Source organism: Schistocerca serialis, chromosome 9 (genome assembly GCF_023864345.2).
Source record: "Schistocerca serialis cubense isolate TAMUIC-IGC-003099 chromosome 9, iqSchSeri2.2, whole genome shotgun sequence".
NCBI classification, from domain to species: Eukaryota; Metazoa; Arthropoda; class Insecta; order Orthoptera; family Acrididae; genus Schistocerca; species Schistocerca serialis.
Genome location: NC_064646.1, coordinates 115,493,234 through 115,515,546, shown reverse-complemented (window position 1 = coordinate 115,515,546; position 22,313 = coordinate 115,493,234). Strand labels below are relative to the sequence as shown.

General features: G+C 43.5%; 1 protein-coding gene across 1 annotated transcript in view; it reads left to right on the top strand.

Annotated features, from left to right (window-relative positions):
* LOC126419407 (galactose mutarotase-like) overlaps positions 1-22,313 on the top strand; it is a 96,571-nt gene that overhangs the window by 5,412 nt on the left and 68,846 nt on the right. The window contains exons 2-3 of the mRNA XM_050086596.1: positions 8,232-8,447; positions 11,787-11,874. Coding sequence (XP_049942553.1) covers positions 8,232-8,447; positions 11,787-11,874 — 304 coding nt within the window. The remainder of the gene's footprint in view (positions 1-8,231; positions 8,448-11,786; positions 11,875-22,313) is intronic.

The window sequence follows — 22,313 nt, the reverse complement described above, 5'->3', positions numbered from 1 at the left end:
AAGAATTTAAAACAGAGGGAAAACAAAACACAGAAGAGCTAAAAGAACAGCACAGGGAAATGTGACTGGCTGACCACTTACAAAAAACTTGGGTGAGCCAGCCATCCTGTTGACACATTTAAAACATCTCCCCAAAATCTTGTTAAAAACGTGGGACAATTCACAAGACTTTAAAACGCGAGCCACATTCGTTTAATCGTTGCACAAAATAGACTGTAGATTCGCTGGCAAATCCGCTGCAGTCCGCTGGTCAGCAAATAAAATGCAGTCCAATAAAATGTGGTGCACCGTGATCCGCACGCCACAAACACCACACATCTGAGGGTCCTCTCGCCGGAGTAGAAAGCCATGCGTCATAGGGCTGTGGCCGATGCGAAGACGAGTAAGGAGGATCTCGCCCCGTGGACGTGTCTGGAAGGAAGTACCCCTCGGTCGAGTTGTGGGCTTGACGGCACGGAGCTTGTCGTCGGTCACTTCTAGTCACCCATGTTCCCAGCGACACAGGACTTTATACCGCAACAGCGAGGTGAGGGCACGCAGGGGGATAGCACACTGAAAGACCTGACGGTCACGACACGCCTCCTTGGCTGCTCGATCAGCCCTTTCATTCTCCAGAATTCCCGCGTGCCCTGGTACCCAGCAGAGAGACACCTCCTTCCCCAGTCGCTGTAGTTGGAGAAGAGCGTCCTTGGCTATTTTAGTGGTCCGGTGTTATGGTGAAGGGGCCATAGTGGTGCAGAGTATATTGAGTGCGAAAGCAAGAGTGGGATGCGTTGGGAAGTACTGTGACACATCCACAGACACCAACGGCCATGCAGCGGTTGTCAACAGCACTGTTGGGGGAACGGAACGCCTTACCAAAAGAAGTGCTTACGAATCTTGTGGGGGACATGGGAGCACGTTCACAGGATGCATTGCCATGTCGCGTGCATTCTGTAATAAGAACCATGTTCCAACGCTTGTAATGCCCAGAATACCATCATGAGCAGCGGTGAGTTCACTGAAATTATTGTCTTTGAATAAAAGTGTCATTTCTGTTTGCCTCATTTCGTATTTCTTCCAGTTATCTTCTGTATTGTTCTCGAGGCGTGGCGCCTTTATATCGCTCCTGTCTATAGCCTGTGTATCGGGAGAATAACTCATGCGTGCACAGTGACAGATGATCTGAAGCGTGTTCAGTAGAGTACGTAGTTCTAATTTTCATCCACCAGAGTATAGTAGCGGACAGAGATATTCAAGAAAACAGGTCAAGAGAATGTTTTCGTGAATTGATCTTTTTGTTTCTTGCAGGTTTTTGTGTTTATTTATGTTTGTATAGTTTTGTATATGATTTTAGTAGTGTGAATGATGCGTGAATGTGGTCTAAAGTAAATATGTAGATCACTGTTATACTGACAAACGCTGTATGAACTAGCGTTAGAAATTATTAAGACAGGGCGAATGCAGGCGACGGGGAATTTTGTATCATAATATGTTAAGTAAGTTTATGGTAAAAGGAAAGCTAATTCGAGTGCAAATGAATATAGTTAATAACGTAAAGTATAAATAAAATATCAGAATGTTAAATATTTATTTCGGGAAAAAGTACAATTCGAAAGTGTGTTATTTGTTGATTTGTTAGTCATGAAAAGCGCGGACTGACGGGAGAGAATAATATTTTTCCATTGGCCTTAAAGAAAACTAACCAACCAAAACGGAGTATTCTCCGCGCGTCTTTTCTCTTGGAGACATAGAATGTTTACAGCACTAAGTAGTCGGAGCCCAGCCTTTCAATGGTACGGTCGTGTGTAGTATGAGCTCCGAAGGAAGTTATAATTTGCCGGTTTTAGTTGTGCTACATGTTCCAAAAGCATTTCAAAGTGGAGGCATTTTTATTCCTGTGTGTTTTTTGGGAAGTACGAATTTTTTAAGTAATTTTGTGTATGACAAAAGACAGTAGTTCGGCGTGGCATATTAAGCAGATCGGTGACTAAAAACATGAGTGCATTAGACACCGATAAACTTAATAGTACGGCGAGCATTTTCATTTAAGAACAATCCGTGTTTAGTAACTGTGCAGATTTCGGTAAATGCGTTACCATAAACTTGCTAACGTGACTGAAAGGGTTTGTGCATGACTATGTTAAGATTAGCACGGGCTTGGCAGTGAACGAGTACATTATCAAGTTTCAGAATATACCGAAATTTTGCCAGTATTTCCACCTTTCATTCAAAATTAAGACATTTCCCGATTCTTGGAATAGTTACATTGTATGCAGCCTGATGCGAGTTGCAGTACGGTAGGTTTCTGCTCGGCTTTCCTACCGGCGATCTGCTGCAACGAGTTCACGGGTAAGTGCAGGACAAACGGAACGGCGCCGCCGCATACTGTTCTTTACTGTAGCAGTTATTTCTATGCATGGTCCAAATTTCATTGAGCTATGGTACTTGGCGGTGACACATCAAGCGAAAGTGACTGTCGTCTGTAAATTTTGCACAGCAGTGTATATTGGAAATATCTAGCATTGCAATCACAACGTGTACTATGTTCTCGTAAATTCTAAACAAAATCACGACTTTTCTCACATTATTCCTTAATCTACCGACAAGCAGGTGCAAATGAATATAGTTAATAACGTAAAGTATAAATAAAATATCAGAATGTTAAATATTTATTTCGGGAAAAAGTACAATTCGAAAGTGTGTTATTTGTTGATTTGTTAGTCATGAAAAGCGCGGACTGACGGGAGAGAATAATATTTTTCCATTGGCCTTAAAGAAAACTAACCAACCAAAACGGAGTATTCTCCGCGCGTCTTTTCTCTTGGAGACATAGAATGTTTACAGCACTAAGTAGTCGGAGCCCAGCCTTTCAATGGTACGGTCGTGTGTAGTATGAGCTCCGAAGGAAGTTATAATTTGCCGGTTTTAGTTGTGCTACATGTTCCAAAAGCATTTCAAAGTGGAGGCATTTTTATTCCTGTGTGTTTTTTGGGAAGTACGAATTTTTTAAGTAATTTTGTGTATGACAAAAGACAGTAGTTCGGCGTGGCATATTAAGCAGATCGGTGACTAAAAACATGAGTGCATTAGACACCGATAAACTTAATAGTACGGCGAGCATTTTCATTTAAGAACAATCCGTGTTTAGTAACTGTGCAGATTTCGGTAAATGCGTTACCATAAACTTGCTAACGTGACTGAAAGGGTTTGTGCATGACTATGTTAAGATTAGCACGGGCTTGGCAGTGAACGAGTACATTATCAAGTTTCAGAATATACCGAAATTTTGCCAGTATTTCCACCTTTCATTCAAAATTAAGACATTTCCCGATTCTTGGAATAGTTACATTGTATGCAGCCTGATGCGAGTTGCAGTACGGTAGGTTTCTGCTCGGCTTTCCTACCGGCGATCTGCTGCAACGAGTTCACGGGTAAGTGCAGGACAAACGGAACGGCGCCGCCGCATACTGTTCTTTACTGTAGCAGTTATTTCTATGCATGGTCCAAATTTCATTGAGCTATGGTACTTGGCGGTGACACATCAAGCGAAAGTGACTGTCGTCTGTAAATTTTGCACAGCAGTGTATATTGGAAATATCTAGCATTGCAATCACAACGTGTACTATGTTCTCGTAAATTCTAAACAAAATCACGACTTTTCTCACATTATTCCTTAATCTACCGACAAGCTTTGCACAGCAGTGTATATTGGAAATATCTAGCATTGCAATCACAACGTGTACTATGTTCTCGTAAATTCTAAACAAAATCACGACTTTTCTCACATTATTCCTTAATCTACCGACAAGCAGAGCTAACAGTTGCTTGTCATTGTAGACCCTGACTATAAATTTTCTCAGTAGTTTTTATTATAATTACAGCCAACATTAAAAGGTGAAGTCGTCATATTATTAACTTAAGAAGTTTAAACCTGTTGATAGAACAAACTTTCTCGACATACTTCGTAGTTCTGTGCCATACAGTAAAACGTCCCTATACAAAGTTGGGAAAGGCTGACTCTTGTTTTACATCATTTGTGTGGCTATACTATCCACAGCTGCTTTAGAAGTATGAAAGGTGTTTAAAATGAGTCTGTCAAAATACAAAGTACGTATTTGCAACACCATACGCATTCCGTTTTCATTGGTATGAAACATCGTTCATGTGCCGGCAGTCCCAGCAGGTGGGCCCTCAGTTTAGGGATTGGCAGTGATCATAATGTCTTGGCTGTCTGTATATCACGCAAAAGCCTATTTACAGAGCTTCAAGAACCGGTGTTAGGCGAGAAACAGGCTGTGGCCCGTTGCGCATCGCGTTTTTACGGATCGCGAAGGTGAGATTAGACAAATAGCAGCATTCTTCCTGCGTTCCATTCGTTACAGGAACGGGAAAAAACCCTAATACGTGGTACAGTGGGAAGTACCCTTTGCAGACTATGGACGCAGGTGTAAATAATTACCATTTCCAGGAGCAGTCTTATATTCTAGCTTTAATTCCAAGGCTGCAATGCAGTATCTATGTTGTAATCACAAACACAACTTTTAGAATAACGCATTACTCGGTCCAGTTACACGGTCCAGTCACATTAGTGTGGCCACGGCCTATGTTCGACATCAACGTGCAATAACCACTCACAGGAGGCAGGTGTCAGCACGAGCAATGGAGAGTATATAAAGCGTGTCGTGGGATGCGTAAAACAGTGCCGTAATTGTCGTAATGAGGAAACGGAGCGACTTATCTGACGTCTAAAACGGTATGAGAATTGGCTTTTGGGCCAAGGATGGAAGCATTTCCGGAACAGCTAAGTTTGTGAACTGTTCAAATGGCTCTAAGCACTATGGGACTTAACATCGGAGGTCATCAGTCCCCTAGACTTAGAACTACTTAAATCTAACTAACCTAAGGACATCACACACATCCATGCCGGGGCAGGATTCGAACCTGCGACCGTAGCGGTCACGTGGTTCCGGACTGAAGCACCTAGAACCGCACGGCCACACCGGCCGGCCGCGGCCAGTTCATCTCAAACATAATGAATTTAACAGCAAAAAATTAACATTTAAATCGCTTTGTTTATCTAGCCTTCTTGCTACGAAACTACCGAGCTTGTAAGGGTTAAGTCTGAATCGAATAGTAAATGTGATTAGTTTTTGTATAACGTTTCCAAAACGTCTTTTATCTTTTATTATCTTCACGGGAGAGTTTAAGTTAATAATGTTAACGAAGTAGCCGAATAAGTCAGTGGCGTAAGAGCGAAATAAAGGATACCGAAAATCTTGCACGGTGCGCATGCGCTTTAGCCTAAGCTTTTGCGGGCTTGATAGACCGAAAGTGTGCTGTATCATATTCATTTCGGCTTCCCCTGTGGTATTTTGTAAACAGTTATCGTTTACACTCTGCAGAGCAAGGTTGTCAAGACTCGCTAGTACCGCGGGCCCCAAATCCCTTCCTGGGACTATGTAGGGGCCACAAGTTAAAAATTTTGGATCCATATGCCATAATGCCAGCTAGACCCGGCTCAAAAGAACTGAGCACTACAAGGGCCGCTCTCTCCGTTTCAGGAGGTGATGGAAGATTAGTAAAAACCGAAAAAATTACAAGAACAAACGGTGAGGGATGGGCCGCCATTAGATCAGTGGCTGTCTTCGAGCCGCGGTCTGTACATCCCTGCTGAAGAATAAGGCATGGAAATCACCAGAATAAATAGTGACAACAAATATCCCCTCCCACTGCCAGACCACCATCATAACAAGAAACTGGCCCAACACACTTATATAACAATTCGTCACTATATTTGAACAAGGTCATTAAATAGCTGACACACACGCGCGCACGCGCGCGCATGCACTCGTAAAACATAGACCATAGACAACACACAAATTTAAGCTACAATGACAATACTACACATAACTCAGTCATAATAAAAAGTGTGTGTTCTGACAAGTGTTTATAGCGCTTCAGCCCGGAGCTGAACATCAGCAGAAGAGCAAGGACACAAAGCGTAGCACCGATGTTGTGGTTGTTTTCAATCCGAAGACTGTTTTGATGCATCTCTGCAAGCTACTCTGTCCTGTGCAAGCCTCTTCTTCTCTAAATAATTGCTGCACCCTACATGCATATGAATTTGCTTATTGTCTTCTACAATATTTACTCCCCACGACCTCCAATACCGAATCGGGGATTGCTTCCTAACGCAGGATATGTCCTAGCAACCAATCGCTTCTTAGAGTCAAGTTGTGTCATTAATTTTCCTCCAATTCGAATCAGTTCCTCCAGAGCAATTTCTCGATCTACCCATCTAATTTTCAGCATTATTCTCTGCTTGTGTAGGCAACATATCGTATGAGTTTCAGTTCCGCACAAGGCTATACTCCAGACAAATAAAAAAAATGGTTCAAATGGCTCTGAGCACTGTGGGACTTATCTTCTGAGGTCATCAGTCCCCTAGAACTTAGAACTACTTAAACCTAACTAACCTAAGGACATCACACACATCCATGCCCGAGGCAGGATTCGAACCTGCGACCGTAGCGGTCGCGCGGCCAGACAAAAATACCTTTAGATATATTCTTCTATCATTGACATTTATATTAGATTTTAAATTCCTCTTTCTTTAGAAATAATTTTCGTACTGTATCCAATACTCATTTTATATCTTCTCTATATGGACCATCAGGTATTTTGGTGCCCAGTCTGGAAATCTCATCTACTCCTCTTAGAGTCTCATTCCCTAATCTAATTTCTTCAGCATCACTTGATTTAATTTGACTACATTCCATTATCCTCATTTTAATTTGGTAGATGTTCGTCTTATAATAATATTATAATAAAACATATATTGAACAAAAAGTGACGCGATTAGAACTGATAACTTATAATGACAGAACATGTAAGTTGAAAAAAATGCATGTAAGTGAAAATCTGTGTCTTTCAGGTTACTCGAGGAAATGCATATATTGAACAAGAAGTGACACGATTAGGACTGTTAATAACTTATAATGACAGAACATGTAAGTTGAAAAAAAATGCATGGAAGTGAAAACCTGTCTCTTTCAGGTTACTCAAGGAAATGTATATGGCAAAACGTAAACTGCATTTATTCAGTTGTTAATATTTCCACTACTTTTCTTCAATTGCTTCTTCTGTTATGCAATATCGTGTAGATAATTTACAGTAGACAGATTTTCCCTTATTTATATGGTAAAGCATAACTGCACTTATTTTGTTGCTTACGGACACTACCTCAAAATCATTCATATACAGCATTCGAAATTTGTTCCTACGTTTGCCAGTGATGCTTTACAAATAAGCTCGAAGGCGAAAAATCGAAGCACCACGAAGGAATTATCACAATGGGACGGAATCGGGAGATCTGATACACTTGTACAAACAACTGATTACAATTTCAGAAAAACTGAATGATTTATTCACGAGAAAAACTTCACAAACTGAGCAAGTCAACAAGTCAATAACAGGTTGGTCCACCTCTGGCTCTTCTGCAAGCAGTTGTTCGTCTGTGTATTGATTGACGGATTTGTTGGATGTCCTCCCGAGGCATATCGGTCCAAAGTCTGTCCAGTTGGCGGGTTCGATCGTCAAAGTCCCAATATTGTTCGAGGATCCTGCCCATAATAATCCGACTGGGGAGAGATCCGGCAACCTTGCTGGCCAAGGTAGAGTTTTGCAAGCACGAAGACAAGCAACAGAAACTCTCGCCGTGTGTGAGTGGACGTTATCTTGCTGAAATGTAAGCCCAGAACGGCTTATCATGAAGGGTAACAAAACGGGGGGCAGAATATCGTCGTCGTACCGTTTTGTTGTAAGAGTGCCGTCGATGACAACCAAAGAGGTCCTGCTATGAAAAGAAATGGCACCCCACGTCATCACTTGTGGCTATCACGCCGCATAGAGGGTGACTGTCAGGTTGCTATCCCACCGCTATCCGGGACGTCTTCAGGCACGTCTTCACTAGTTATCGGGTCTGGATTATCATTGCATGGGGTGTAATTGTCTTCGCTGAAAAGTCCAGCTTCGAGACGAGCCCAGATGACCAGCGAAGACATGTTTGAAGACTTCCGTTCGGATAATTCCTTCGTGGTGATTCATTTCTTTCTTTCTTTTTTGCCTTAGACCGTATTGTAATGGCCTTAAAATTTCGACCACAACAAAGTTTTTATGTTACGCTAGAGCAGAACCTATGGATGTGATAGTTCAGTATGGAGATAATCCTGAGCTTGTTATGTGCGCAGCTGCGGTGGAACTCACACGTGCCGTGTGAGGGCAGCTCGTTGGTGCTGAGCGTGGTGCACCACGACGAGCAGGAGGGCTTCCCAGGAGCAGTGTTGGTGCAGCTGCTCTTCCAGGTCACCAAGGACCACCGGCTGGTCATACACGCGCGGGCTGACTCCACCAAGCCATCGCTCATCAATCTGCGACAGGGCATCATGTTCAACTTGGCTGGACACGTGAGCATCTCATAGCCCAATTCTGTCTTTTTCTCCTGATTGATCTTCCTTCAGTCCACCATTCGAGGGCGAGGGTGGACTGTCAGCAGTACCATATGCTGCTCTTCAGCCACAAGCATTTATTCTAATACAAACAGTTTTGTAATGATGAAATATCTATATTGTTGTTGTTGCTGTGGTTTTCATTCCGAAGATTGGTTTGTCGCAGCTCTCCGTGATACTACATCCTGTGCAAGCTTCTTCACCTCCGAGTAATTACGGCAGCCTTGCTTGCTACATTCATCTGTTGGTTTCCTTTTACAATTTTGAGCCCCTACACTTCCCTCCAGTATTAAACTGATGATTCCTTGATGTCTCAGAATATATACTATCTACCCGTCTCTTAGTTTAGTCAAATTGTGTCACAAATTTCTTTTCTCCTCGGTTCTATACTGTAACTTCTCATTAATTACACGCCCTACCCATCTCATCTTCAGCATTCCTGTGTAGCACCACATTTCAAAAGCTACTACTCTCCTCTTCTCTAAACTATTTATAGTCCATATCTCACGCCATACATGGCTACATACCATACAAATACACTACTGGCCATTAAAATTGCTACTCCATGAGTATGATGTGCTACAGACGCGAAATTTAACCGACAGGAAGAAGATGGCTGCGGTTACCCTTGACGCTGCATCACAGACAGGAGCGCCTGCGATGGTGTACTCAACGACGAACCTGGGTGCACAAATGACAAAGCGTCATTTTTTCGAATGAGTCCAGGTTCTGTTTTCAGCATCATGATGGTCGCATCCGTGTTTGGCGATATCGCGGTGAACACACATTGGAAGCGTGTATTCGTCATCGCCATACTGAGCTATCACCCGGCGTGATGCTATGGGGTGCAATTGGTTACACGTCTCGGTCACCTCTTGTTCGCATTGGCGGCACTTTGAACAGTGGACGTTACATTTCAGATGTGTTACGACCCGTGGCTCTACCCTTCATTCGATCCCTGCGAAACCCTACATTTCAGTAGGCTAATGCACGACCGCATGTTGCAGGTCCTGTACGGGCCTTTCTGGATACAGAAAATGTTCGACTGCTGCCCTGGCCAGCACATTCTCGAGATCTCTCACCAATTAAAAACGTCTGTTCAATGGTGGCGGAGCAACTGGCTCGTCACAATACGCCAGTCACTACTCTTGATGAACTGCGGTATCGTGTTGAAGCTGCATGGGCAGCTGTACCTGTACACACCATCCAAGCTCTGTTGGACTCAATGCCCAGGCGTATCAAGGCCGTTATTACGGCCAGAGGTGGTTGTTCTGGGTACTGATTTCTCAGGATCTATGCACCCAAATTGCGTGAAAATGTAATCACACGTCAGTTCTAGTATAATATATTTGTGCAATGAATACACGTTTATCATCTGAATTTCTTCTTGGTGTAGCAATTTTAATGGCCAGTAGTGTACTTTCAGAAATGACTTTCTGACACTTAAATCTATACTTGATGTTAACTAATTTCTCTTCTTCTAAATCGCTTTTCTTTCCATTGCCAGTCAACTTTTTTACTCTCTGCACTTCAGCCATCATCTGTTATTTTGCTGCCGAAATAACAAAACTCGTCTATTACTTTAAGTATCTCGTTTCCTAACCTAATTCTCTCAACATCGCCTGATTTTATTCGATTGCATTCCATTAGCCTTGTTTTGCTCTTGTTGATGTTCACTTTATTTCCTCCTTTCAAGACATTGACAGTTCCGTTCAACTGCTCTACATAGTCCTTTACTGTCCCTGACAGAATTACAATGTCATCGGCAAAGCTTAAAGTTTTTATTTCTTCTCCCTGAACTTTAATTTCTTCTCAAAATTTTTCTTTGGTTTCCTTGACTGCTTGCTCAATGCACAGATTGAATAACGTTTTGCCATAGGCTACAATCTTGTCTCACTCCCTTCGCAGCTACTGCTTTCCTTTGACACCTGTCCACTCTTATAACTGCCATTTGGTTTCTGCACAAGTTGTAAATAACCTTACGCTTCCTGTATTTCACCCCTGATACATTCAGAATTTCAAAGAGTGTATTACATTGTCAAAATATTTCCCCTATGTCCACAAATGCTATAAATGTACGTTTGCCTTTTCTTAACCAATATTCTAAGACGACAAGCAGAATAGCAGACAGAGTACAGTAGCAGCCATAAAAAATAATACATAGGTTTTGTTTTACTTTCAGTTTTTTCATAAATTTTGTACAATTCGTAATTTATTTATGAACTATTTAATTAATTTGTTGCGTGCAATATTTTTTTTCCTCTATAGGTCACATTAGTAATAACATTCAATAACGCTTTAAGTCTGTATAGAAAATGGTGGGGGAGGGGGGAGGGAACTGTGAGAGTTCTGCCAGGGGGCGCCGGGTCACCTCGGCATGGTTCTGGTGTTATCTCAGTGCTACGAACAAGCAAAATAGATATCTGGGACTTCCAGCAGATACATGAGAGTTTGCCGAAAGTGCCTTGTATCCGTCAGACGTTACTTTCATTGTGGACAAATGCATTCTGTTTTCATTTCCTGCTATCTTTGTTTCGTGATACAGGTTATGCAACTTGTCAGATGCAACTTGCAATTCAAAAGTGAAGAATGAAAGAGTAGAAAAATGGTTCAAATGGCTCTGTGCACAATGGGACTTAACATCTGTGGTCATCAGTCCCCTAGAACTTAGAATTACTTAATCCTAACTAACCTAAAAACATCACACACATCCATACCCGAGGCAGGATTCAAACCTACGACCGTAGCGGTCACGCGGTTCCTGACTGAAGCGCCTAGAACCGCACGGCCACTCCGGCCGACGAAAGAGTAGAATTTAATCTGGTAGTTACCTGTGAAAATTTTGTCATGCTGCCTCTGTACGCTTTTTATTATAAGTACGAAATTTAAATTTAACATCTTCATACTGCTCAGCAACAGATAAGTATGAGTTTAGCCATTAAGGGGAAGCGTAAAGCAGCGCAGCTTATGAAGTGCGTAAGAGACAATTTTTAAATGTGGACACATGATTTATAAGTAGAGATTAAACGTGTATAATTAAGTAAACTGTCACTCATTAGCGACGTATAGACTGTACAAGGCGGTACCAGCGCCCATTTGTTGTTCAGAAGCTCTTTTGCTCTTTCTGTTGGCGTAGGCATACGAACAAATGATCAAAAAGTCAACTCGTTGCTTATTTTGCAAAAAGACAAATTAATAAATAAAGACAGTAGTATGACGATTTGAAGTTATAAGAGTATTGCTGCGCCTTGTGCAATACTATACGATTTTAACCGAAGTGTGGCCTCTATTGTGTAGGATGCTGGTCAACCCGACTTCATGGATCACATACTCACCCTCAACGCCGATGAATACGTAGTGCAGACAAGACGTGGCACTCCAACAGGTACGACATTCAGCTCTTTTTGCAATATTAAGTGATTATGATGATAGCCCAAACGGTGTCAATGTATTATTGTTTTCAATTACTATGCACAAGAGCGCAGATGGCTAGGGACAGCGGATGGCAGGAGACCCCCCCCCCCCCCTCCAGAAAAAAAAGATGTTATGAAACCAAGTCTGCAAGCTGAAAATGTGAGATGGCCCTGGATTCTGAAGCTCCAGATTAACCTTCAGTTAACGACGCTTTTTCTCGTATTATCGGTCAGTGTCTAAATCTGCTAAATGTGAATACAGATAGTACTCGCGTCTGGCCAAACGTTATCTGCCTGACAGCTAAATAATATTTACGAAACTGTTCTCTCTCAGTTATGTATTTTGCAAGTGGTAATCATCCATTACAAAATGGCAGCATTAGTATGTTGATAATTTAGAAACACAGTTTTTAGCAGTTTTTAATTTTGTTTTGTAAAATATTAGGGTTCGTGTCCACACTCCTCCACCTTCCACAAAATTCCCCTGCCCTCTCCCCCAGCTTAGGTCCGGGTCACGCTCACGGACAGGCTACTTACTTGCGAGCCATCATAATAGGAATGATCAATAACCAAAATATAGCCCGATCATTGTAAACTAGCAGTGTGAGACTATCATAAGCGAAAAAATCCGTGTTTGTACGGATCCTTAACTTTCTATAAGACTAAAAACACGCTAATCCAAAACAGTTTACTTTATTTTTTATACCAAAAGTACAATGTGGTCTGAAAAACCCCCTTCAGAAACAGGATTTCGTGTACTTGATTTCAGTAAAACTATTTTATGTAAGGGAGCAGCAGATGACACGATAGCGCACACTATGGACGCTGGTAGTATCTGCTAGATACACTTGTAAAAGCCGAGAACTATACAGGAAGATAAGTGGAAGAAATATATTCCGAACTGCGAATACTATTAGACTTCAGTTGCGCAATTTAGTAGTGACAAATAAAAACTTGTCCCAGGCTGGGACTCAAATCCGTATTTCCCGCGTTACACGAGCGGTCGCCTCAACTACCTTTTTTCAACTGGTAGAAAACCATATTCTACATACATGTTCACATGCCATTTCAAGGGAAGAACATGTTTCAAATGCGTTTACTTAAACTAGAGACAGAGTGTTTGCTCATCTGCAAGAAATTTCATTTCCTTCTTCAGAGAATTACATCAGTATTACAACAGGAACAAAAGAAAATAAAAACTGCCTTTATGCTGCAGTTTACAGAATGAGATTACGAATTTTTGTAACAGTATAACAAAAATCCAGACTGACATAAAACTAAACCTGTAATGAAGTGGCATACTTTGGAAACTCAAACATTAAAACTTGAAAAACGCAATAAAAATATAAAAAAAGAAATACTTCTCCAACTATGCTTCAGATCTTAATGAATTTCTTTCACATATCACACTAAAAAATTTAATTAAATGCTGCTATACAAATAACACTTAAGTACATTTGAATTTCAGTAACAACCACTTCGTTGCCGTGCCACAAATAATATATCTGTATTACTTGAAGTATACATAAACTTTACACTATTCTCGCATAACATAAAGAAATAAATATGCAGCGTAATAGAGAATTTGATTTCCAATCCCCCGCTGTTGTTTCATCCAGGTACGTCCTCTCATACGGCTCGTGTTGTCTGTAGTTCCACCATGTATAGACGGTCAATACCGCTGTTGTATCGTGTCCGCATTGTTACTTTGTTCCAGGAAGGGTTCTCAACAAGGGAAGTGTCCAGGCGTCTCAGAGTGAATCAAATCGATGATGCGCGGACATGGAGGAGATACAGAGAGACAGGAACTGTCGATGACATGCCTCGCTCAGGCCGCCCAAAGGCTACTACTGCAGTGGATGACCGCTACCTACGGATTATGGCTCGGAGGAACCTTGGCAGCAACGCCACCATGTTGAATAATGCTTTTCGTGCAGCCGCAGCACGTCGTGTTACAACTCAAACTGTGCGCAATAGGCTGCACGATGCGCTACTTCGCTCCCGACGTCCATGGCGAGGTCCACCTTTGCAACCACGACACCATGCAGCGCGGTACAGATGGGCACAACGAATAAGACACACTGTCAAGACACACTGTCCAACGAGTGCAGTAAGGTGGAGGTACCCCACTGTTTTGGGGTGGCATTATATGTGGCCGCCGTACGCCGCTGGTGGTCATGGAAGGCGCCGTAACGGCTGTACGCTACGTGAATGCCTTCCCCCGACCAATAGTGCAACGGTATCGGCATTATATTGGCGAGGCATTCGTCTTCATGATCGACAATTCGCGCCCCCATCGTGCACATCTTGTGAATAACTTCCTTCAGGATAACTACATCACCCGACTAGCGTGGCCAGCATATTCTCCAGACATGAACCCTATATAACATACCTTGGATAGATTGAAAAGGGCTGTTTATGGACGACGTGACCCACCAACCACTCTGAGGGATCTACTCCGTATCGCCTTTGAGGAGTGGGACAATCTGAGCCAACAGTGCCTTGATGAACTAGTGGATAGTATGCCACGACGAATACAGGTATGCATCAGTGCAAGAGGATGTGCTATTGGGTATTAGAAGTACCTGTGTGTACAACAATCTGGACCACCACCTCTGAAGGTCTCGCTGTATTGCGGTACAACATGCGATGAGCAGTTTTCATGAGCAGTAAAATGGGCGGAAATGATGTTGATGTTGATCTCTATTTCAGTTTTCTTTACAGGTTCCGGAACTCTCGGAACCGAGATGATGCAAAACGTTTTTTGATGTGTGTATATCGTATTCACCGACTCGTATCTTCCGTTCATTCAGCAGTGATAATTTAACTTCCTCTGCCTAGGACGTTCCAGCTATGCAGGGATCTTGAAACACAATCCATAGGAAATTAGAGTAATATTGTTGGTATTTCAGATTGCACACGATCTTCGGATGTCGTTACTGTAAAAATGTCGAAGTTCAGAGTTTGGCATTGAGGGCATAATGGCGAATCCGTCATATGAATCCTATGGAGTCTGGATCGGGTAACATTTTCACCATTAATTGTTAGCTACCGCATTGCACGTGTCTGTGTGTCTAAGGAAACATGGCGCATAGATCGCCATACAACATGCCATTTGATATGCGGATGCCTTGTCTCAAGAGGATTGCCAGGTCGTCCGGCCGTTACTACCCGATATATCTCGCGTGCTGTTGCAGATGTGGTTTCCGGCAGATATCTGAATGTAGCTGTTTTCCACAGAAAAAAAGAAAAAAACGCGTATTTGGTGAATTGACTGGAAAATTTGCTGCATCGCCACTGGAGCCACTCGACAAACTAGTGCTAGTTCCTCTGTTAAGATGTCCGCCAGACATGTATGATGTCATGTCCACAGTTTTAACATCGTGCTGATATGTAGCGCCACTGCTCGATAGGGATCTTGCGGGGGACCCAGCTCACGTCTACCGAGTCCGCCCCGACAGTTGAATGGTTAGCGTGACGGACTGCCGTCCTAAAAGGCCCGGGTTCGATTCCCGGCTGGGTCGGGGATTTTCTCCGCTCAGGGACCGTTGGTTGTCTTCATCATCATTTCATCCCCATCCGGTGCGCAGGTCGCCCAATGAGGCGTCGAATGTAATAAGACCTGCACCAAGGCGGCCGGACATGCCCCGTAAGGGGCCTCCCAGCCAATGACGTCAATCGCTCGTTTCCATTTACCTCTACCGAGAGGGACGGTAACGCCGTCGTACCTTACTACAGATAGTAGACCTGCGCTCACGAAGAAACTGAACACCGTCAGCAGGCGTCGTGCTACCATCATTGGCATCGGGAGTACTTGGGCAAAGTGTAGAATTGGTGACGCTAGGGTTTAACTTCCATCTGGAATGATTGTAGCAGTGTTCTATAGTTATACCCTGCTGTGCGTCGTATGTCATTGGTAAAAACAATACCCAGGCATTTCAAGGTATCCATGAACCGTAAAGGCACTACACATTCTTCCGTTAGTCCAACACCAATATTCAACGCGATCGACTTGTCCACATTAGTGCGGCTGCCAATGGCCGTACCATAGTTTTGGATGCAATGTAAAGCCACACCCATGTCGTTTTCATTCCGCACTATCAGCACCAGGTCATTTGCATATGCCTTGCACAGAAATGTATATCCACACAAATTCAATCCAGTCAAGCGGTGACAAAAGCCGCAGAGTAACTGCTTGGTGGCCAGATATCGTAATAGCGGACATCCTAGTCTGACCGATCTCGCTACAGTGAAAGATTTCGTCGTACGTCCATTGACGAGGCATTGCGCAGTAGCCGCATCACGATAGTAATAAATGGTAGTGGAAACCGCTTGTGCATCAAGACTTCTTCAAGAAAGGCATGGCTCACTCTAACAAAGGCTTAATCAAAATCTATCAGCGCTAGTACTCCATGGGGGTTGCATGTCTTTGCTAGTGCAATCAAATAGCAATGTTCACAAAAGCACCGTCTGGATGTTGTTATCTTCGCCGAGCGACTTTTGATCGAGTGAGATCACTTGTCGCAATACTGTTCGGAGGCGTTCTGCTAAAAGCCTTCTGAATATTTTAAAGTCGCAGTTAAGCAGTGAGTGTCAGCGGTTGGTAGTCCCATATCCATGTGCCACCTGAGAGTTTGTTTACGGGGATAATTACCCCGTCCTCAAAAGCTTGTTTAGGTTTTTATGTTGGTAACGCCACGTAGTGCTCTGTATGAAAATCGCTGACTGCGCTCTGTGCAGTCTGTGGCTGGTTGGACTCGTTGTTGGAATATTTGCTAGTGTAGTGCACCTTGTCAGTTTCTTTCAAAGTTTCCAAAATATCCTGTGTTGTTATTTTGTGACTTTTCCTTATTTCCGAATCCCTCTTCCCATGACGGCGTGCGAGTCTCATCTGCAATATGCAATTCTTGCATCACGTGTGTCAACAGATCTTGTACTTCCTGCATTTCTCTTTTGTACTGGTTTTTGATTTGATTCTGATTTTGTTTAAATTTCGTAATTTGTTCATACTCTTCTGTGTTTTTAATAAAAGTAACATCCTTTTATTTTTAATTAGTTATCACATGAAAGTGCGAGTATTCACAGTAAATTAAAGTTTGGTGGAAAAGGCGAAAAATCAAATCGAAAATAAAACTCTTTCGTATTTATAGACAGTGAAAACTATTACTGATGTGTATAACTACACAGGTGTGCCAAACTTAAGGACGAAAGCAATTTTTGCTTGATGTGTTACTGCCAAGAAACATAGCTGTAACTTGGATCGTACATAGAAAGAACTACTACAGAAGGTACGAGTACACTGAAAGAAATACGCAGTGAGACAAAAGGAAATGACACTTTTATTCAAAGATAATAATTACACTGAAGTCACACCGATCTACCGGGTGATCAAAAAGTCAGTATAAATTTGAAAACTAATAAACCACGGAATAATGTAAATAGAGAGGTAAAAATTGACACACATGCTTGGAATGACATGGGGATTTATTAGAACCAAAAAAAAAGTATTTCTAGACGCGTGAAAGATCTTGCGCGCGTCGTTTGGTGATCGTGTGCTCAGCCGCCACTTTCGTCATGCTTGGCCTCCCCGGTCCCCAGATCTCAGTCCGTGCGATTATTGGCTTTGGAGTTACCTGAAGTCGCAAGTGTATCGTGATCGACCGACATCTCTACGGATGCTGAAAGACAACATCCGACGCCAGTGCCTCACCATAACTCCGGACATGCTTTAAAGTGCTGTTCACAACATTATTCCTCGACTACAGCTATTGTTGACGAATGATGGTGGACATATTGAGCATTTCCTGTAAAGAACATCATCTATGCTTTGTCTTACTTTGTTATGTTAATTATTGCTATTCTGATCAGATGAAGCGCCATCTGTCGGACATTTTTTGATCTTTTGTATGTTTTTGGTTCTAATAAAACCCCATGTCATTCCAAGTATGTGTGTCTATTTGTACCTCTCTATCTACATTATTCCGTGATTTATTCAGTTTTCAAATTTATACTGACTTTTTGATCACCCGGTATGAGAGCCACCTGGACATTAAAAACGGCTCTACATAGTTCTTAATAGGAAGTGTGATCACAACGGGCCGGAATGCATGCTCTGCATCGTGCTCCTACGCTGGCACAAGTTTGGTAAGGAGTTCTTGTGGCACAGCCTTCCATTCCTCCACCAGTGCGGTTGACAAATGTTGGCTGATTGTTGATGAATGTGGACAGGCTGGATTACGTCTCCCCATCGGATCCCGCACGTGCTCGATGGGGTTTAACTCTGGGGTGCGGCCAGGACTTCTCATTCGCCGAATGTCCTCACGTTCCAAGAGCTCATCCACGTACGCAGTTCGGTGCGGCCGCGCCGTGTCGCCCATAAAAATGGAGTCAGGGCTGCGTCCAGCCCTGGAAAGATAGAAATGGGGAAGGAGAACGGAGCCACAACAATGTTGATCGGTGAGTTTACCGTGTTCCAAGGTTCGGAGGTCAGTACGCCCGTACAACATTATACCTCGTCACACCCTAACGCCACACCCTAACGCATGCGCCACCAAAACGATCACGTTCGACGATGTTCGTTGGTGCATTGCTTGTTCCCACCTCTCGCCATATAAGGTTAAGCCCAGAATCGCTACTCAGACTGAATCTGCTCACATCCGAGAAGACCATGCGATCCTACTCCTTGTTGCTCTAGTCCCTTTACTTTTGAAAAAATCGCAAACGGTTCCGTCGATAGATTCCGGAAACAGCGATCGTGTAAGACCCAACTCGCTTTATTTGTTCATGAGACCCAGAAAATATTAGATAAGGCTCCCAGGTGGATGCTATTTTCCTTGACTTCCGGAAGGCGTTCGATACAGTTCCGCACTGTCGCCTGATAAACAAAGTAAGAGCCTACGGAATATCAGACCAGCTGTGTGGCTGGATTGAAGAGTTTTTAGCAAACAGAACACAGCATGTTGTTATCAATGGACGGATGTCTACAGACGTTAAAGTAACCTCTGGCGTGCTACAGGGGAGTGTTATGGGACCATTGCTTTTCACAATATATATAAATGACCTAGTAGATAGTGTCGGAAGTTCCATGCGGCTTTTCGCGGATGATGCTGTAGTATACAGAGAAGTTGGAGCATTAGAAAATTGCAGCGAAATGCAGGAAGATCTGCAGCGGATAGGCACTTGGTGCATGTAGTGGCAACTGACCCTTAACATAGACAAATGTAATGTATTGCGAATACATAGAAAGAAGGATCCTTTATTGTATGATTATATGATAGCGGAACAAACACTGGTAGCAGTTACTTCTGTAAAATTTCTGGTAGTATGCGTGCGGAACGATTTGAAGTGGAATAATCATATAAAATTACTTGTTGGTAAGGCGGGTAGCAGGTTGAGATTCATAGGGATTGTCCTTGGAAAATATAGTCCATCAACAAAGGAGGTGGCTTACAAAACACTCGTCCGACCTATACTTGAGTATTGCTCATCAGTGTGGGATCGGTACTAGGTCGGGATGACGGACGAGATAGAGAAGATCCAAAGAAGAGTGGCGCGTTTCGTCACAGGGTTATTTGGTAAGCGTGATAGCGTTACAGAGATGTTTAGCAAACTCAAGTGGCAGACTCTGCAAGAGAGGCGCTCTGCATCCCGGTGTAGTTTGCTGTCCAGGTTTTGAGAGGGTGAGTTTCTGAATGAGGTATCGAATATATTGCTTCCCCCTACTTATACCACCCGAGGAGACCACGAATGTAAAATTAGAGAGATTCGAGCGCGAACGGAGGCTTTCCGGCAGACGTTCTTCCCGCGAACCATACGCGACTGGAACAGGAAAGGGAGGTAATGACAGTGGCACGTAAAGTGCCGTCTGCCACACACCGTTGGGTGGCTTGCGGAGTATAAATGTAGATGTACGTATGTCAACAGAACACAACGTACTGGTCGTCAGGCAAAGAGTCCACCCCCACGCAGTCGCCGTGCCACTGTTAAACATCGTTGCAATTCTACCCGCTGATTGACTTGGGTCGCTTCTTGCCTGTTGCACAATGTAGCAGTCATCCGTTGCTGCAGCTGAATGTGGGAGACGACATCTTCTCTTCCGGACAGCATCGCCTATGGCTCGTAATGCTCACAATCCGCTTGAAGGAATACAGTGAGCAATACGTAGCTTCTGAGCGACACACGTCATACTTCGTCAATTTTCCAGTTTCCCGATGATTCTCATCCATGTGAGGTCATCCAGATCTTGTCTCTGGGATATGTTAAATGAGGAACACCATCACAGTGCACCGTAACTGTTCGTTGATCGCCACACACTGTCTTTTCCCATTCCTTCATTCCTCAACAAGCTGGCTTTCGACCTGGAAAGTCGTACTGCAGTCAGATACTGAACCTCACTCAACACGTCGAAGATGGTTTGAAACAGGGTAAGATAACAGGAGTTGCCTTTGTCGACCTAACAGCTGCATAAGACAGGAAGTTGCTGGGGAAAATTTACCAACTCACCCAGGATTACCAACTAACATCCCTTATTGGTACTCTCCTACAGAACTGAAGATTCCAAGTCTCTCTCCATGGTAAGAAGAGCAGATGGCGCGTACAAAACAATGGCTTACCTCAAGGCAGTGTGCTCATCCCTGTGTTTTTCAATGTTTACACTAATGACCAGCCCATAACGAAAAATTCCCTGCTTTTCTTCTATACTGGCGATATTGCAGTGGCTGCTCAAGGAAAGACGTTTGAAGAAGTAGAGTAAAAGTTGACTTCTGCGCCAGATACGCTAGGCTCCTACTGCAAAGCCAACCATCTGAAGCCAAATCCCAACAACACTCAGGTGTGCGCATTTCACTTGAAGAATAGAGAAGCTCGGCGGGAACTGGACGTTACATGGCAAGGCAAACGACTGCAGCATTGTCAGGCACCAGTATATCTGGATGTTACCCTTGACCGAACTCTGTCCTTCAAGAAACATTGCCATAACACCAGGCTGAAAGTTATTTCACGGAATAACTTCTTGAGGAAGTTCACATCCACCGCCTGGGGAGAAAGACCTCCCGGCCTGAGAATTTCGGCTCTTGCCTTGTGTGTGTCCGCTGCAGAGTACGCTTCACCTGTGTGGAGTGCATCCACTCACACCAGACATGTTGATATTGCAATCAATGAGACCGTCCGAATCTTGTCGGGATGTATGAAGCCAACTCCAGTCGATAAAATCTACCCTATTGTTGGAATAGCTCCCCCGACTATTAGAGGGGCTGTTGCTGCTGATGTAGAGAGGGACAAGCAAATTTATGATCCCCGACATCCACTGCACGGTCATCAGGCTGTAGTCCGTCGACTGAAGTCGAGAAAGAGCTTCATCGCCAGGACTCAACCACTAGAGGGAACACCAGAGTTTGACCGCAACACCAGGTGAAAGAGCAAGCTACCACCTGATATCCCTGTAAAATAAGAGCTAGCTCCAGGAAATGACTTGCTCTACCCTATTTGGAGATCGCTCAATCGTCTTAGGGTGGGCGTTTCTCTTTGCAAGACCAACATGCGAAAATGGGGCATTCTTCCAGCTGTTGGAGAAACATCCTGCGAGTGCAGAACAACACAAGACCCGGCCCACCTGCTAATTTGACCTCAACTGGAACAACCCTGCACAACACAGGACCTGTTCGAGGGAAACTGCAAGGCCATCGGAGTTGCTACCTTCTGGAAATTCTCACCGGACACGGAAATGAATGAATGAACTGCCTTATGTTCCGGGGTGTGACGTCCAGCTTACTGTGCGTGACTTAGAGATCTTTCGCAACATCCTTCAACATTTTCATTCGTATCCACTTGGTAGTTAGTATGTTACTTTATCCATCCCGTCCATAGATTCTGCAGAGAAGTGTATTTCATTTCACAATACGGATCTTAACATAGTTTATCAAACAAAATTGTTAAGGCTTTCGTGGTCATTTGTTGACAAACTGCCTGTTGGTTTCTGTCACGATTTCTCCGGCCGACGTTCGTCTGATGATTTTACTGACGTTTCGCCAGCACGAGCTATTCTCGCTTGTTCAGAGAACAAAAACACGGGAACAGCTTCAACAAGAAAGAGGAAAGCCTTAAAGTAAAAGGATCCTGGCTTCCCGTGCTGCAGTGAACGGCCCACTCAGGTAGTAAGAGGAGAACCGCACGGGAAATGATCACGGAGAAGCTCTCGGACGTTGACGCACCAGGTACATATAGTCTGCCGCAGCGAGCTCGGCTCCAGTTCACCACCAGCAATGGAGGGTGAAGCTTTGACAATGCCAGCCACTCGTGCTGGCGGAACGCCAGTAAAATCATCAGACGGACGTCGGGCGAAGAACACGGGACAGAAGCCAATAGGCAGTTTGTCATAGTTTATCGCATTTTTATTTTGTTCATTCGATTACTA